The 18,046-nt window shown below is 56.6% G+C and overlaps 1 protein-coding gene across 1 annotated transcript in view; it reads left to right on the top strand.

Moving 5' to 3' along the window:
• ATP8B3 (ATPase phospholipid transporting 8B3) overlaps positions 1–10,115 on the top strand; it is a 20,875-nt gene extending 10,760 nt beyond the window's left edge. The window contains exons 11-27 of the mRNA XM_056512563.1: positions 1–172; positions 769–977; positions 2,168–2,205; positions 2,797–2,938; positions 3,558–3,746; positions 4,125–4,237; positions 4,598–4,744; positions 5,023–5,134; positions 5,387–5,462; positions 5,846–5,969; positions 6,381–6,648; positions 7,079–7,302; positions 7,828–7,911; positions 8,151–8,390; positions 8,579–8,717; positions 8,948–9,078; positions 9,827–10,115. The exon at positions 1–172 is cut by the window's left edge and continues 22 nt beyond it. Coding sequence (XP_056368538.1) covers positions 1–172; positions 769–977; positions 2,168–2,205; positions 2,797–2,938; positions 3,558–3,746; positions 4,125–4,237; positions 4,598–4,744; positions 5,023–5,134; positions 5,387–5,462; positions 5,846–5,969; positions 6,381–6,648; positions 7,079–7,302; positions 7,828–7,911; positions 8,151–8,390; positions 8,579–8,717; positions 8,948–9,078; positions 9,827–10,033 — 2,615 coding nt within the window. The 3' untranslated portion in view covers positions 10,034–10,115. The remainder of the gene's footprint in view (positions 173–768; positions 978–2,167; positions 2,206–2,796; positions 2,939–3,557; positions 3,747–4,124; positions 4,238–4,597; positions 4,745–5,022; positions 5,135–5,386; positions 5,463–5,845; positions 5,970–6,380; positions 6,649–7,078; positions 7,303–7,827; positions 7,912–8,150; positions 8,391–8,578; positions 8,718–8,947; positions 9,079–9,826) is intronic.
• The last annotated feature ends 7,931 nt before the right edge of the window (positions 10,116–18,046 follow it).

Here is an 18,046-nt window from a genome sequence, read left to right as displayed (position 1 = left end):
CGTCCCTGGGCCTCGCTGTGGCCTCTGGGTTCTGGGCCAGGACGTTCCAGGAGAAGCACAGCTACCTGGCTGCCCTCTATGAGCACACCAGCCCTGCCCAGCAGGCCTTCCTCAACTTCTGGGGCTTCACCATCCTCCTGAGCATCATCATCCCCATGTCCATGTACATCACGTGAGTGCCACAGAGCTTGGCAGGGACCAGGGCTCAGCACCCCCCTGCCCTCGCCCCTCACCCCAAAATGGGGCTGCACTGAAGGTCAGGGCGTGGCTCAGGTCATTCCCAGGTGCTGCCTTAGCTGGGAGAGGGGAAGGGTAATGGGGTTGTATCCCACAAACACCCTTTGTGCTTTGAGGTCTTCCCAGGGGAAAAGCAGAGCAGGGATCCAAGCCCTGGGCTGGTGTGGGGGATCGTGGGCAGGCTGAGGATGGCTCTGGGGAAGGTGCAGGATCTGCTCCCAAATATTCCTGAGCATCCCATGGACAGCAGCAGGGTGGGGGAGGAGAAGGGCACAGCTGCTCTGTGCAGGCAACAATCACAACTCGTGTTGGAAAAAGCTGTTTTCAAACTTTTGGGCCCTCCACTGGGCATCCAGATCTGTGAATTTGGGCCAGAATTCCAGAGGGGACCCAGTGGGTGATGAGGTTTTTGGAAATCTGGCCATGAGCAATGACAAACCCCTCAGGTGGGGCCTCCTCCTGCCTCTCTCCCTGTGTCAGGTCCCCAGTGCCATGGTAAGGAACCATCTCCTCCTCCCTGTTTTCCCCTAGGCTTGAATTCATCTACCTGGTGAACAGCTGTTTTATTAACTGGGATCTGGAGATGTACTGTGGTGCCAAGGACATTCCAGCTGAGGCCAGGAGCACCAGCCTCAGTGACCAGCTGGGGCAGATCGAGTTCATCTTCTCAGACAAGACAGGCACCCTGACACAGAACATCATGAGCTTCAAGAAATGCTGCATCAACGGGACCATCTATGGTAACCTGGGCTGGGCTGGGGGCTCAGGTGAGCCTGGAGCTGGTTCTTCTGTCAGGAAAATCAATCCACAAACACCAGAGGTTTATGTCCAAAAAGGAGACAGAGGAGTTCTGTAACTTTATTTGAATAAAGGGAGAGGCCATGGGGCATCCCCTGGGGTCTCTCAGATTTTTGGAGGACACAGCCTCCTTTTTTATCCCAATTTCCCTCTCTCTTTTTATCCCAATTTCCCTCTCTCTTTTTATCCCAATTTCCCTCTCTCTTTTTATCCCAGTTTCCCTCTCTCTTTCCCCATTGCTGAGGTACTTGAGAGGCACAGACTTCCCAAACACCTGATACCTGAGATTCCCCTCTACTGTACAACCCTCCCTTTTATTTTTTAATTCTTATAGAATTCATGGTTTTCCCCCATTGCTTCTTTCATCTTTCAGTTTCATTTATCAGCAAACCTACAGTTTGTTTGTAAAGGCAAAATATTTTTTTCCATTCCTCAATCAGTAGAATCCTTCCCATTGTTTCTTTTATCTCTCAGTGCTGATTTTATCTACCAGCAGCTTGTCAGTACAGACAAATTTGTCATTCCTCTCATTTCCAGCCCTCCTGAGTGCTTGGGACAAAATTTTTTTTAATTTTTTGTTTGTCTCTTTGGTGTCTTTTTTTTTTTTTTTAACATTTAAAATTTATTATTTTAGTTGTTCTGCTTGGTTTTCCCCATAAAACCTTGAAAATTGCCAAGTCCTTCCTCTTCTCATTGCTGTACTTTCTGCAGCTCTTGGCTCACTTTGGGAGCTTAATTAGTGAAATTTAATGAGCAGGGCAGGCCTAAGCTTTACCATGAAGCTGTGTTTTCCTGAGATAAGTATCATGTGCTTGAGACAAATGGACAGTGACAAAAACAAAAAGGAGGGCCAAAAAAAAACCTGGCAAAGCTTTCAGGCAGGAATAAGCTGAATTTTCCCTGCCTGGTGTAGCACATTCCAGTTCTGGGGAGCAGCACTGCCCCAGTCCCAGCCAAATGCAGAATCCCCCAGGAAATGAATTTTAAACATTAAAGTCATGGTGAAAATCTGATCAAAAAGCCAAAAAAGTGAGGCCTGGATATGCCAGTGGAGTGGAACTGGTGGATTTGAGCAGCAGGAGTCCCTGCACAGAGCTGCCCCAGCCCTGCTAACTGGAATCCTTTATCCCAGCAGGTCCAGGCACAGCCCGTGGGAGCACAGAGCCAGCGGTGAGTGTGTCCCCAAGTGTCCCCTCCCACGTGGCACTGGTGGCACTGGTGGCACTGGTGATATTGGTGATACTGGTGGTACTGGTGGCACTGGTGATACTGGTGACACTGGTGATACTGGTGACTCTGGTGACACTGGTGCCCCTGGTGATACAGGTGACACTGGTGATACTGGTGACACAGGTGACACTGGTGATACTGGTCCTCAGCTGCCATTCAGGCCAGGGGTCCCGGGGGTACAAAATGCTGAGTTCTGATTTTTCGGGTTTTCCTCCCTGCCAGCTCTTGTGCACTCCCCTGGGTGTGGGCAGGCAGGGCTGGGGTGAGCCCAGCAGGGTGGCACTGTCACCCTGTGCCCACTGCCACTGCCTGTGCCTCCTGCAGGGCTGGGCTGAGCCCAGCAGGGTGGCACTGTCACCCTGTGCCCACTGCCACTGCCTGTGCCTCCTGCAGGGCTGGGCTCAGCCCAGCAGGGTGGCACTGTCACCCTGTGCCCAGTGCCACTGCCTGTGCCTCCTGCAGGGCTGGGGTGAGCCCAGCAGGGTGGCACTGTCACCCTGTGCCCAGTGCCACTGCCTGTGCCTCCTGCAGGGCTCGGGGCTGGGCCAGCAGCAGGTGGATGTGTGTGATGGGGCTCTGCTGGAAGCTGCCCAGAGGGACGAAGACCCGGTGCTGAGGGAGTTCCTGAGGCTGCTGGCGCTCTGCCACACCGTCATGGTGGAGGACAGGGGCGGTGGGTCCGGCTGCCCCGGGCTGGGGCTGGGGGGGTTTGCAGCGCCCAGCAAAGCTCAGCTGTGGGAGCAGGGCACTGAGAGCCCAGGGCTGGCTCCTGCCACTGTCCCTGTGTCCTGGATTTGGGTTTGGGGCTGTTCTAAAACTCATGGGTGGGAATAGACGCACAACAGGGATAATCTTAGAGCAAAAGGGATCATGGAATCCCAGAATGGGGTTGGGAGGAGCCTCAAAATTCATCCAGTTCCATCCCTGCCCTGGCAGGGACACCTCCCACTGTCCCAGGCTGCTCCAGCCCCAATGTCCAGCCTGGCCTGGGACACTGCCAGGGATCCAGGGGCAGCCACAGCTGCTCTGGGCACCCTGTGCCAGGGCTCCCCACCCTCCCAGGGAACAATTCCTGCCCAATATCCCATCCAGCCCTGCCCTCTGCCAGTGGCAGCCATTCCCTGTGTCCTGGCAGCCCAGGCCCTTGCTCCAAGTCCCTCTGCAGATGAGACAAGCAGGTGTCAGAGCTCCAGAGTGTCACAGCTGCTGCTGGGCAGTAGCAGGGCATTGCAGCTGTCCCAGTGTGCTTTGGCTGGGGGGCTCTGTGTATAATCCCTGCTCCTGTCCTGCAGACCAGCTTGTTTACCAGGCAGCCTCCCCAGATGAGGAAGCATTGGTGCTGGCAGCCAGGAGCTTGGGCTACACGTTCCTGGCCCGGACACAGGACAGCATCACCCTCAGGGAGCTGGGCAGGACCAGGACCTACGAGGTGCTGGCAGTGCTGGACTTCAACAGCGAGCGCAAGAGGATGTCAGTGCTGGGTGAGAGGGGTGGGCTGTGCCAGGGGCCCCTCCAGCGTCCCCTCCCTGATCAGTGCTACAAGGGATGGCTGCAGGTGGCTCCTGAGGGTCATCCTGGTCACCCCTGGGTTTTGCTGACCTTGGTCAAGGCAGCCAAGAAGGGTTTGAGCAGCCAAGAGAGAGGAAGTGAGTCCAGGGCTCAGAGGAGTTGTGTGAGAGCTGACAGTCCCCAGGGTGCTGCAGATATTCCTGTGCTTCCCATGCGCGCAGATGGAAAAGCACCAGCGAGCCCTGTGGTGCCTTCTGGGGGCCAGCACGGGCCCGTGTGGCCAGTGTGCAGGGACAGCAATGACCGGGAGCCATTCTGAGCGGCCCTGAGGTGTCCTTCCCCCCCGGCAGTGCGAGACCCCCAGGGCACCATCCGGCTCTACACCAAGGGCGCTGACTCCGTCATCCTGGAGCGGCTGCAGCGGCGAGGGCGCAGCGAGAGCCTGACCCAGAGGGCGCTGGATGTGAGTGCACAGCAGCCCGGGCTGACAGCCCTGCTCTGCTCCTGCTGCCCTGGGGCTGGGGGTCCTGCAGCCACTGCCCGCTGCTCCTCCTGCCTCTGCCTTGGGGGTTTGGTTCTGCCTTCTGCTCCTCAGCTGCGTGTGGGGCGGGGTAAGAGGGAAAGAATCCACCTTCGGCGTTCTGCATGGGCCAGCTGCATCCAAGGATGCTGTGGGATGCTGTGGGATGGGGGAAGGGAGGCAGAGCCCGCAGAGAGGTGCCCGGGAGTGCGTCTGGCTGTGCCCAAGGCTGGGCTGGGTGATGCCCTGGGGCTGTGAGTGAGCCTGGGGAGGGAGGAGAGGCCTGATGTGTCCCCCCGGCAGCGCTTTGCAGAGGAGACGCTGAGGACGCTGTGCGCGGCCAGCAGGGAGGTGAGCGAGGCCGAGTTCCGCGCCTGGAGCCGGCGGCACGGAGCGGCCACGGCGCTGGAGCTGCACCGGCTCTACGAGGAGATGGAGCAGGACCTGCAGGTGGGCGGGCTGGGCTGGGCTGGGCTCAGGAGGAGCTGTCTGTGCCCCAGAGGGTGGGCGTGGGGGTTTGGCTCTCCAGGGTGAGGAGGTGAAGTGTCCTCCCGGGTGGGAGGACAGCTGGGGCTTTCCCAAAGGGTGACTTGCTGACCTGCCAGGGGACACTGGAGTGTCAAGCTGTAGCTGTCAGGTTGTGTCTACCCCCAGCAAGGGCTGCTGGCTGGATCCAGGGTGATTCCACCCCTGCCCTGCCCCTGCCATGACACCCTCACCCCCTCCAGCTGCTCGGGGCCACGGCCATCGAGGACAAGCTGCAAGACGGAGTCCCCGAGACCATCCAGCTGCTGAAACTGGGCAACATCAAAGTGTGGGTGCTGACAGGAGACAAACAAGGTCAGTGGAGGCGCCCCCAGACCCCCCCAACACATTTCAGCTTCTCCCCTAACCAGGACCAGAGAGGAGAAGGGGCCACTGGGAGTGGGCAGGAGCTGGTCCTGCTGCTCCCTTTACTCCCCAATAGCAGCACATCCCCCCTGCCAGGGGAAACGGAGGCAGGGGAAGGGGCTGCTGCCCACCAAGGGCTCTTGGAGCCGAGTTTGGGGCTGCCCTGGCTGGGGGCAGCACCATTGACAGGGGGTGTTACAGAGACTGCAATGAACATCGGCTACGCCTGCAGGCTGCTGACAGACGACATGGAGATCCTGGAGGAGAAGGAGGTCAGGTGAGGAGCTGCCACCTCCTGGCTCAGGACATTGCTGTCCCTGCTGAGGATGCTCTAGAGCACAGGAACTGGGGCAGAGAGGGCAGAGCTCAGCTCGGCTCAGCCAGAGGTGCTTCTCCTTCCCTGGATGCCCATGGTCTTCATCTGATGCTTTTCTTCTGTTTCTTCTTTCTCCCCATGCTCTTCCTTGGCAGGCTTTGACCAGAAAGTGTTTAAGCTTCTCTCAGCCTCTAAACCAGGCTGATTTCTGATATCACTGAACCTCCTCTTTGTTCCCCTGTTCCTACCACAGTCCCATCTCCCTGGCTTCGAGATGACCCAGGCCCACTGTAGGTCTCACCAGCATTCCCAGTGTCCCCAGCTCACATTCCTTCCTCCCACAGTGAGATCCTCCAGGCTTACTGGGAGAGCAACAACAACCTCAGTGGCAGTGGGGATGGCCCGTCCCAGCAGCGCCCAGAGGCTCCGTGCCACAAGAGAGCCATCATCATCAGCGGGGAATTCCTGGTAAGGAATGCTGCTCCCTGCTCCCTGCCTGCTGCTGGCTCCTGCCCTGCTGCTGTCACAGTCCTGGCTGCCACCAGCACGTGTGGGACGTGAGGTTCCTCCTGCCCAAAAGGTGGGAAAAGCCCATTTGGGGCTGGGGAGTGGAGGGTGGAGAGAACAACCCTGCACCCAGCATTTGGTGTTGGGGGCTTTGAGCAAAGCTGCCCAGCATTCTGGGGTGGCACAGGCTGGGTGGTGATCACAAGCTGTCATGGTCATACTGGGACATACTGGGACATACTGGGACATACTGGGCTCACGGTCACAGCACCTGCTCAGTGCTGAACTCGCAGAAAACCAGAGTGGCTCTTTTGGGGCACTGCTGAGGAGCTGAGGGCTCTGAGGTGCCAGCCAGGTGTGCTCTCCCCCAAGGACAGAGTGCTGCAGACAGGAGAGGTGCTGAAGGAGAAGAAGGGGTGGCCGTGGCAGTGGCTGTGCCGGGATGGGGCCGAGGCCTGGCAGGAGCAGGCTGGGCTGGTGGAGAAAGCCTTCGTGGAGCTGGCCAGCAGCTGCCAGGCCGTGATCTGCTGCAGGGTGACCCCCAAGCAGAAAGCCCTGATGGTGCAGCTGGTGAAGAAGCACAAGAAGGCCGTCACCTTGGCCATCGGGGACGGGGCCAACGATGTCAACATGATCAAAAGTGAGGCTCGGGCAGGGGGATGTTGGGGTACCATTGCTGTGTCCCACTGGTGATGGTGGTGCCCCATTTGGCATCTCCACCAGCTCACCCTCTCCTTTGGGGTGAGGAACTGGGAGGGGAAGCCCCCAAGCTGTTGCCCACGTGCCTGTGCTGGGAGGGGAGCGAGAGGCACAGCACAGGGACCAGCCCAAGATAAGAACAGAGGCCCCACGTGCTTTTGGCATCTGGGATGAGCCTTGGTGAACCTTCAGAGCCCAACGTGGGCAGCTGGCAGAGCCACCCCTGCCCCTCCCAGGGCACAGAATATCCAGAATACAGAATATCCAGGACATGGGACAGAGAGGGCTTGTTCCCTTTGTCACTTATTCACATTCCTGGGGCCAGCCCACGGGGAAATCACAGCCCAGCCTCCCCTGTTTGCCACCCTCAGCTGCAGACATCGGGGTGGGGATCAGCGGGCTGGAGGGGCTGCAGGCCGTGCAGTGCAGCGACTACGCCCTGGCCCAGTTCTGCTTCCTGCAGCGCCTGCTGCTCGTGCACGGCCGCTGGAACTACCTGCGCATCTGCAGCTTCCTGCGCTGCTTCTTCTACAAGACCTTCGCCGGCCTCCTGACCCAGGTGTGGTTCGCTTTCCACAGCGGATTCACGGCCCAGGTGAGGGGCACAGGGCTCACATCCGTCCTCTGGAGGTCTCTGCACCAGAGTTACAGCTCGCCCTGCTCAGGATCCCTGCAGGGATCGTGCCTGGCACTGCCTGCAGGACACGTGTCCACGTCACCACCTTGGTCCCCTTTGGTGTCCTGACTGAGACACAGCTGGTGATGTGCACTGGTTGCCTGCAGCAGTTATTTTACATGGCTGGGTTGGGAAAGCACCCTGGGGAAACTCAGGATCTCCTTGTGAGCTGCAGTTCAGTCTTGGACAGCTGCAGGATCCCATGTGCATTCAGCTGGTTTCCTCCAGAATGGGAGCTTTGATCCCAAGGGCCACCATCAAGTGTGACTTGACTAGCAATATGTGGAGCTCCAGCCCATCTCTGCCTGCAGCATGGCCCTACAGTGTGGGGATGATGCAGGGGATGGACAAGTCCAAGGGGATTTCTGTGTTAGGATCTGAGACATCCTTTGTGAGTCTTTCCAAAGCACTCCAAGCTCACAGCTTCTCCCTGTTCCCTTCTAGCCTCTGTATGAGGGCTGGTTCCTTGCACTCTACAATATTTTCTACACTGCCTACCCTGTGCTGTCCCTGGGCCTTTTGGAGCAGGTATGGCTTCCCCAGGCTCACCCAGCCCTGTGTCCCCCTGGCAGGTGGGAGTCAGCCCAGCAGTCACTGCAGCCATCTCAGCCCTTTGTGCATTGGCAGCTCAGGATTTGGGGCTCACCCTCAGTCCTGGGGTGCCTGTCCCCAGTCATCCCAGAGTCACTGGGCAGAGGGTGTGTGGGGTGGGGCAGCCCCATGCTGCTCCCCCAGTCTCTGATCCCCTCTGGGGTCTCTCCCAGCAGGATGTGAGTGCCAAGAAGAGCCTGGAGTTCCCTGAGCTCTACGTGCTGGGGCAGCAGGACCAGCTCTTCAATTACCGTGTGTTTGGTGCCACCCTCCTGCACGGGGTGGGCACCTCCCTCATCAGCTTCTACATCACCCTCTGGGCCTTTGAGGACCACGTTGGCACCAAGGCTGTGGGTGACTACGAGTCCTTCTCTGTCACAGTGGCCCTGTCAGCGCTGCTCTCGGTCCTCGTGGAGGTGAGCACTGACCTGCTGCTCCTCATCCTGCCCCACAGCAGATCTTTGGGGTCCCTGGGCTCTGGCACTGTCCCCAGTGATGGGGGATGATCTCCCTGGGGTGAGGGAGGAATTTGGACAAAACAGGTGAATGGAAGAGGGTCACCATAGCCCTCATGAGACTGTGTGCTCTGCCCTTGTCCCCACAGATTGTCCTGAACACTCAGTACTGGACAGTGTTGTCCTTCCTGATGGTCACAGCCAGCCTGCTCCTCTTCTGCCTCTTCTCCTTCCTGACCCAAAGTGTTGATGCCTTCAGGATAGCCCCAGCCATCTTCCGCTTCCCAGGTGATTCCCTGGGATCCCCAGGGCCCTTCCCTTTCCTGGCCTTGCTGCTAGGAGCTGTTTCCCCCCTGTAGATCATCTCTTCATTGCCACTTCTTGAACTGCTGCCTTGCCTTTTAACTCCAGTTCAGGTGCCATCTCCTCTTCAGAGCCCTCAGCACCTTCCTGGCTGGGGGTCTGTCCCCCCTCTGCCCTCTCCACCTTCCCTACCCAGACATCACCTCTGTTGACAGATGCCAGCTGGAATGCCCTGACTGACCCCTACGTCCTGCTCGTGGTCCTGCTGTCCCTGGTGGTCAACACCCTCCCCTCTCTCACTGTCCACGCCCTCCGTGCCGCCCTGGGCAGGGCCAGCCCCCAGCAGGTGAGGGCAGGGGGGCTGCCAGGGTCCTGCTGCCCCCGGGGTTGGTGTGTGGGACTGGTGAGGGCAAGGGGGGGTTCCCAGGGAAGCCTGGACTGGGAGGTGTCACCTCTCCTTGGTGGTCCCCTCGTGGTGGTCCTTCATGACACTGGCACCAACTCTGACTCCAGGGGCCTCTCCCAAAATTGTTCCAGCAGGGGGGCCTGGGCCAAAAGACCTGGTCCAGCTCTTGGAGAGGGTCTGCTTTTGGTTGCAGTAAGGAATTGTCCTTCAGGATCCCCCAGGAGGGTCTGGGGTCTGGTGCAGGTCCTGGTGCCACCCCAGCCTTGCTGGAGCTCACCCCCCTGGCATTGTCCCAGGTGGAAGCAGGGGTTGAGATCCTGCTCCAGAGCTCTGTGAGCTTTGCAGCCCCTTGGGAGAGTCCCCACATCCCTATCCCATCGTGGGAAGGCTGTGGTGGAGCTGGGATCCAAACCCAGTGCTGTGGAGGGTGTCCCTGTGCTTGTCCTGTGTCCCACCCTGGGCTGAGGGCTGAGGGCTGAGGGCAGGTGGCAGCAGGGCTGGCACTGCTCCAGAGCTCCGTGAGCCTTGCAGCTCCCAGGAGAATCCCACATTCCTCGTGTCCATGGAAAATCCGGTTATTGTAGGGCTGGGAGCCAAACCCGCCCTGCTGGAGGGGCCCCTTCCTGTCCCCGTTGGGGTGGGGGTTCCCCTGGGAGAGTCCCCAGCCCTGATCCTTCTGTCCTTGCAGAAGATCCACCTGAAGGCCAGGCGGGATCCGGAGCCCCCGGTGGAGCTGCGCTCCCACGTCCCCCGCCGCTCCTGCCGCCGCTCCAGCTACGCCTTCTCCCACCAGGAGGGGTTCGGGGGGCTCATCACCCGCGGGGACAGCCTGCGGGGCAGGGCCACCTCCGGGGACAGCCTGAGGGCCAGGGCCACCTCTGGGGACAGCCTGTGAGCCAGGGCCACCTCTGGGGACAGCCTGTGAGCCAGGGACACCTGCGGGGACAGCCTGAGAGCCAGGGCCACCTCTGGGGACAGCCTGCGGGCCAGGGACACCTGCGGGGACAGCCTGCGGGCCAGGGCCACCTCCGGGGACAGCCTGTGAGCCAGGGACACCTCCGGGGACAGCCTGTGAGCCAGGGACACCTGCGGGGACAGCCTGTGAGCCAGGGCCACCTCTGGGGACAGCCTGCGGGCCAGGGACAGCCTGCGGGCCAGGGCCACCTCCGGGGACAGCCTGCGGGCCAGGGCCACCTCCGGGCACAGCCTGTGAGCCAGGGACACCTCCGGGGACAGCCTGAGGGCCAGGGCCACCTCCGGGCACAGCCTGTGAGCCAGGGACACCTCTGGGGACAGCCGATGAGCCGGGGCCACCCCCGGCACCGCCCCGAGTCCGCTCTGCCCCGCGGGGACCCCGCCTGTGTCACCCCTGTACCCCAAAGGAACCCCGGCTGTGTCCCCCCTGTGCCCCGAGGGTTCCCCGCCTGTGTCCCCGCTGTGCCCCGAGGGTTCCCCGGCTGTGTCCCCCTGTGCCCCTCGCTGTCGCTGTCCCCCGTGCCGGGACAGGGCAGCAGCAGCAGGGCGCACCCCGGCTGCTCCCCTCCTTTCCTTTGATCCCCTTCGGTGGTTTTGCAGCGGGGCTGGCCCAGCCCGGGGGCTGCTGCTGAGCCCTGCAGTGGCTCGCTGAGCCCCGCGCTGGTTGCCCGTGGCTTTGCAGAGCTGTGGATGCCGCTGTCCCCAGGCTGTCCCCAGGCTGTCCCCAGGCTGTCCCCTCGCCCTGCGAGCCCCTGGCTGCCAGCCCAGCCCCTTCCCTCTGCCGAGCCGGGGGTTCCCCTTGTGTGAGGCTCATCCCAGCCCAGGCTGGACCCACAAAAGCAGTTCTGCTGGGCCAGACTCATTAGCCCAGCTCCGAACTAATTAAATGACCCGATGGGAGCAGCCCCTCAGCCTCGCTCATTCCCACCCCCAGGGCACTGAGCTGCACTGGCTGCACGAACAATCTGGTTTTGTGTTCTCCACCGAGGGCTGGTGTCATCCTGTGCCTTTTCTGTCACGGAACAGCTCCTACAGTCCTGGAGTGGTTTGGATGACACCTTAAAACTCATCTCATTCCACCCTGTGTCATGGCCCCAGGGAGCTCAGACTCGAGCACTGTAACTTCAAAATCCCCCCTAAATTTTGGAGAGATGTGATTGATTGATTGATTGATTGATTGATCACCTGAAGGCTTCTGTTCTCCAGCCAGACCAGCCTGGCTCCTTGTCCTCCTTGTCACTCCCAGCACTGCCAGCTCCTGCCTTTGCTGTCCCTGCACAAGGGGCAGTGTCCTCTCTGTGCCTTGCCCCAGGTCTGCTGTCCCCACCTTTGGGGACAACTTCTGGCCACAGGCTCTGCAAAGTCCCAAAAAGCCCTTCTGGGGGGATGTGGATAAGTTAAGTTCTGCCTGGTGAGCACAGGGGACACGTCCCACCAGCAGTGGCTGCTGGAGCAGCTGTGTGTGAACAACTGACTGGTGCCTGGGTCACCCTTTTTATGGGTTTTGGTTTTTAATTAAAAGGACTTTTTAGCCTTTCCTCTCCTGGAAATCTCTGCTGTGCCACGAAGGGTGAAAGCAGCACTGAAAGGTCCCTCAGTCTGGGCCAGCAGTGCCCGTGCCATGGCAAAGGGCACAGCAGGAGAAGAGATTTGGTAAAAAGATGCACAGTTAAATCATCCCCGGGGGCTTGGCCCTGCCTGCAGCACACGTGATCCCACGGGTTTGTTTTACAAGTGCTTTGGCCTCATCTGTGCCGGGCTTGTGAGAATTAAAGTGTTTCCCTTGGGCTCTGGCCAGAAGGGCCTGCATGGTGCCAAGAAATAAAAGCCTTTCCTCTGGGAAAGCTCTCACTGCTGCAACTGCCAGGTGGAAAACAGGGAGGGAAACTTTCCCCAGCATCCTGGGCATGATCCCTGAACCTCCCAGGGTTTGTGGGAGGAGTGAGCAGCTAAAAGGGGCACAGGGAGGGAAGTGACCCCCTCACCAGCACAGGACACCACACACGCCAGGGTGAATGACTAGAAAATAATTTATTGAAGAAACAGAAAGCTGCAGAAATACAACACAGTCATGACCAGTAGAGGATGAACAAATAGAGATTAATCTTTTTCTCTCTTTTAAAACCTGTTGACAGGCTGGAGTTAAGTTTCCTGATAACTTCCCCTGCATGAGTCATAGCAAAGAACAAGGAACAAACTCCAGAGCACACAGCACAGTTTGGATAAAGTGCCTGACACATAAGACTCTTTTTTATTTTGTTTTTTTTTTTTTCTTTTTTAACGTTTGTAAATAGCTTAAACAAATATAGTTGCAAGACACAGAGGAGTAACAATTGCATTTCGCTGTAGAATAAAACTTATCCCATAAGAGTAACAATAAAGCAGCAGCAAAAAAAATTTAAATTAATTTAATTAGAAGAAAAAAGTAATTTAAAAACTCAGAGATGTGGCCCTCAGACTGGTGGGATGAGGACAAGTGTCACCTATTGCTATACAGAAAAATGAGCAATGTTTTCTGGAGGAGGCTGGGCTGGCAGAGCCAAGGCTGTGGGTTCTCCCTGGGCAGGTTGGATTCTGTCTGACTCCTTTGCTTCCTTTAGAAATTGAAGGGGAAAACAAAACAAAAAAACCCCAAATTTCGTTCTTTTGCATTTTTAATTTCCTCTCTTTAATAACTCCAGATGAAGCAGTGAGAGGAACTGGGTTCCTTGTGCAGCTGCTGCAGGTCCAGCCCCGTGGCTGGGTGTCCTCTGAGACATGGGAAAGGAGCCAGCTCCATGCTGGGGACGTGTGGTGGTGACAGGGACAGGCAGGTGGGGCAGTGACAACCCAGAGGTGCCCAGCACGGGTCAGGGAGAGAGGGAAAGATTGTCAGCACCCCGACTTGGCACGTTCAGGAAAAAGGGTGAATGGTGAATTTTTGGCAAAACCATTTATCTCACTCTGTGCCAATGTCCTGCTGGCACAGCTGATGTTAGAGCAAGGCAAGCTTGGCTCTGGTTGTGCCACTGTGGGGTAAAAATGTTTAAAACTGACCCCAAGAGCCTCCTGCTTTCCCAGTGGGATGGGGACAGCACTGCCCCACTGCCAGCGTGGGGTTTCACATAGAAAAGCCATCGTTGGAAAACTTCCACTCCTGGAAGAACTGGGGTGGCCAGGGGCATCACAGGTCATGAAATGACCCAAATACCTGAAAACTTCCTCAGTTCAAGCAGGAGACAGTGGCCAGGATGAACCAGCAGGTTTTAGTGGGAGATCCCAGGTCTCCTCCTCTTCCTCACTGCCCTCCATCACCCTCAGAGCTGTTCCCAGGGCCCCATTTTCATTCCTGCTCCCCACAGCACAAAGATGCCCTTTGGGTGCAACCCTGGTCAAGAGAATTGTCTTTAGGACAGAGCTCAGATTGTCATTACAAGCAGGGAAAAAAAAAAAATCTTTGGTATCGTGGCAAGTTGCTCCTCAAGGCATTTTGGTTGGTGTGGGCAGCAGGCAGGGCCAGACCCAGGGTGGGCAGGGCTCAGCTGAGCCTGAGTCCTGCTGGGCCAAGGGATGGGAACAGGGCTCAGATCTTGGCTTCTCCAGGGCCAGCACTCCCCAGGAGGGAATGCAGCTGCTCTCTAAGGTCCAAGGACTCGTCTCTGTATCCAAACCTGGCTGACCTTGCAGTTGTGATTGTGGTCTTGGCCTTCAAGCTTCTCCTGGTGGAAAAGGTCTCGGAGGAGGACATGGGGCATGGTGGGGATGCTGAACTCCCCAGAGGACAGAATTGGTGAGCAGATGAGTGCCAGGTGCTGCTGGAACCATCTCCTAAGAGCCAGGTTCTTGCTCTGCGGGTTTTCCACAATCACCTGGCCTGAGATCTCGGTGCTCAGGGCTGCAGGGCCATGGCACCAGACTGAAAAACCTTCCTTGGCTTTTGGGGCCACTTGGGTGGAGCTGAGATTTCTTTCCTCGTGGTGAGCTGAGCTGTGGGTCCAGCTGCAGTGGTGAAGAGGAAGCAGCAGTGCCAGGGGAAGGGCACCACTGCCTCCTCCAGGTCCCCATCGCCCTCCTGGCCAAGATGTGGCTTCTCAAGGCTCCTCCTCCTGACTTTAGGAGGAGCAGGGGAGGAAGCAGCCACTCGGGATGTGGACTCTGGGCATTTGCAGAAAGCTCCAAAGCCCTCCCAAAGTGCCCTGAGACCATCTGGTGGGCTGGGATCCTTCCACTGCCTGCACTCTTCTGCTTCAGCCAGGGCAGGTGAGCCGGGCTGGTGGCACAGGACAAACAGGGACAGAGTGCTGGGTGTGCCTCTGGGCCAGACCCTGTGCTTGAGGACAGAGACCCCAGAGCTGGCTCAATGGGTCACTCCAGCCCAGCAGCTCCATCCTCAGCACCTCTTCCCGTGCAGGGCAGGGCTGGGAGGGGATCTGGGGCATCACCTGCAGAGCCCTCAGGGGGTTTTGGGGTGCCCAGGGCTGTTTCCCTTGTCTCAGAGCACACCAGGAGCCCTGTGCCTTTGCCAGCTCAGGTCGTGGTGGTGGCTGATTGTCTCTCCTCCTCTTGGCTGCACTTAGCGTTTGACCCACAGAGCTGGATAAAGCAAAAAAAAACAAAACCCAAAACCACAAAAAGAACCCCCAAACAAAGAGCCAACACAAAGCAGAGCTCGGGGGGCAGGAGCAGGGGGGCACGGCAGGACCCCGTGTCCCAGATTCCCTTACCCTGTTTGCTGGGCACGGGGCAGGCTGTGCCCCCCACCCTGTCCCCCAGCAGCCCCCGCCTCCCCCCGCGGCTGCCGAGCGATTTTCAGGGCGAGGAAAGGAACAAAAGAGGTGAAGGAAGAAACCGAGGGGATAAATGATGCCTTTGCCGTGGTTGTGAGTTGGAACAGAACCATGATCCATGCAGAGAAATCTTCATCAACCAAAAACTCGTGGACAAAAAAAGCACAATTTGTCCCCTCCCGCTCCCACCCGACCACCCCTCCCCAATAATTATTACATTACTTCAAGAAAGAGTATATTTTTTTCATGCATAAATCAAATTCTCATCTTGTCTTTTTTTTTTTCCTTTTTTTTTGTCTTCTTTAAATTACATTTGAACACAGAACACATATAATAAATACTCTTGTACGACATGACTCAGAGAAAAGTAACACATCTGAACGCAAAGGTATCGTCATCATTATTCGTTTTTCTTTTTTTTTCTTTTTTTTTTTAAAAGGACTTGTTTAAATATGAAATCTGTAAACTCCAAGGGTCCTTTTTTTTTTATTCTTTCTCTCTCTCTTTCTCTCTCTCTCTTTCTCTCTTTTTTTTTTAAATCGTGAAACTATCCAGCTTTCATTTCCTTAACATTCAATATGTCTCCCATTGAACTCATCAAAGAAATAAGAACATGCCGTCTTCTGCAAAATTATAATTTAACAGTATAAAGCTTCAAGTCACAAATTCCAAAAACTAGCTAAGTAATTTTTTTTTTTTTTTTATCACATAAACTATACATTAAATATTTTGAGGTATTTCAGAGAACATTGTCAAAGGCTTGTAAGGTCTGTGCTGGGAGGCAATGAAGGCTTTCTCCTGCATAGAGAACGTCTTTGGTATCACAAGCCAGGTGGGGACTGGGACAAGGGGGTGGCGTGGCCAGGAGGGTGGGCAAGCCCTGGCCAAGGCAATAGTGTGGACAGGGAGGTGACAGGGAGGTGGCAGGGAGGTGACAGGGAGGTGACAGGGTCTGCCCTGCCCTCCCAGGCTGCCTGGCAGGATGGGGAACCCCGATGGGGCTGCTCTCACTGGGGGTGTTGGAATCCCAGAATCTCTTGGACCCTCCAAGGATCACCAAGTGCAGCTGCTGGTCCTGCACAGGACAACCCCAACAATCACACCAGGGCTGGCCCTGGGCAGGTTTGGTCCAACTGAAAGGAGTCACCTTGGCAGGAGCCTGGAGCAGGCAGGTACAATTCAGCCAAGCTTTCCCTAAACTGGAGATTGCTGGGAAGAGCATCCCTGGCAGGTCCTCCTGCTGGAGCCAAGGGGCAGAATGGAGCAGACCTGGCTGCACAGATTGTCCCCAGGGAGCCAAAAACGCCCCTCTGGGGACTCAGAAACAGCTCCTGTTGAAAGGATTCAGCTCCAACCCATTCCCTAAAGGAAGGGTTTGGAGAAAGCTCAGGTGAGACTTCCCACCGCCCCTGCCTTCGTCTTTCCCAACAGAAATGCCACAAACTGAGCTACCAAAAGTGGGAGCCAAAGCTCAGATCTGAGCTGAGTGAAGCAAAAACATCCTGTGAGGAAACTCACTTTGTCACCCTGTGAGGAAACTCACTTTGTCACCTTGTGAAGAAAACTCACATTGTCATCCTGTGAGGAAACTCAGCTTTGTCACCTTGAGAGGAAACTCACTTTGTGACCTTGTGAGGAAAACTCACTTTGTGACCTTGTGGGCTTCTGCAGGGCCCAGCACTGAGATGCTGGAGAAGGACAGGGGGCAGAGCCTTTCCCTGGGAGCCTTTCCCTGACTCCTGGGGCAGGAGGGGCTGCGTGGGGGGACCCTGGGGACCAGGCTGGGGGACACAGGGACATCTGAGAGGGGTGGCGGGGGACATTTTGGGGAGCCAGCACCTTTCCCTCGGCGAGGGGGGATGTCTTCCCTTCAACGAGCACAATTAGGGTTTGTCTCCTTCATCCCAAGCCCCAGAGACTACGAGAGCCGCGGGGATCTGTGCTGGGGAGAGCTGAGGTAACGCTGAGTCTTTAGGATCAAAGCAGAGGAGCAAAGAAATGGCCACACACCTTTGGTACAAGAAAAAGGCACTCATCTACCACGCTGCCATCCCGAGCCGCCCGCTCTCCTCTCCTCTCCTCTCCTCGCTCTCGGGGGCTGGGCTGGGCTGGGAGGGGCTGGGAGGGGCTGGGGGTGCCCAGGGGCTCGGGCCGGCCTGGGGGGAGCAGGGAAAGTGGCGTTTCCAGCACAGACCAGACAAGGCAACAAAATCTTTGGTATCAGACGTGATTTTCAAATCACAAAAATTGAAAACTCAAGTGAGGTAGCCTTTAGTCTCGGGTTCTCACTAGAAATGTCTTTGCATCCTTGAGGGCCTGTGGCATTTACTCTTTTCTTTTTCTTTTATTTTTTTTTTCTTCCCTTTTTTTTTTTTTTTTTTTTTTTTTCCTGTTGTGTTTTTCACTTCCCAAACCAAGGCCCCCTTCCTGGCTTTTCAGCCCTTGAATACTACTCGGTGGGGTTCGGGAATCCACCACCATCGTCACCACGTCACGACAAGACGAAGAAACAACATCGGGGAAAAAAATCAGTGGCGGGGAGCGGGGTCCTTGGGGGGGATGAGATTCCCGTTCGGTTTTGGGTTCTGGTTGGCAAAACACGCTGTGGCACCTGCCCCTTCCCATCCTCCCCTCTCCATCCCAGCAATGCCCTGGGTCAGTGTCACCCCCAGCCCCTGCCCACCTACCCCAGCAGCTCTTTGGTTCAAGGCGTCCTCTGACCCTTCACGTGCAGGGTTTTTTTTTCTTTCTCTATTCATTCTTTTGTCCTTTCTTTTCTCCTTTTTTTTTTTTTTTTTTTTTTTTTGGTTTTGTTTTTGTTTGTTGGGTTTTTTTTGGTTTTTTTTTTTGGTGAACACATACCCTTTTCTTTACTTCTCTTTTCTTTTTTTTTTTCTCTTCTTTTCAACAAGGTGCCTTCCTGTGACACAACTGATCACTCTCAAAGTAAAGTGTATCCAAGAAACCATAGCGCTAGAACACAGATGGTACTTTTTACCCGCATAAATTCAAGAGTCCCTTTTTTTCTGTTTGTTTTTTTTTTTTTTTTTTTTTGGTTGATGGTTGGTTTTGGAGGATTTTTTTTCCCCAAGTGGTGGGGGAAGAAGGGGACCTTGCCTCCCTTTCATCCCCAAGCCTCTCCCAGCCCTTCCCTGTCCCCAGGCAGC

The sequence above is a fragment of the Oenanthe melanoleuca genome, chromosome 28 (assembly GCF_029582105.1).
Source record: "Oenanthe melanoleuca isolate GR-GAL-2019-014 chromosome 28, OMel1.0, whole genome shotgun sequence".
NCBI classification, from domain to species: domain Eukaryota; kingdom Metazoa; phylum Chordata; class Aves; order Passeriformes; family Muscicapidae; genus Oenanthe; species Oenanthe melanoleuca.
This window is presented reverse-complemented; position numbering and strand designations above follow the sequence as displayed.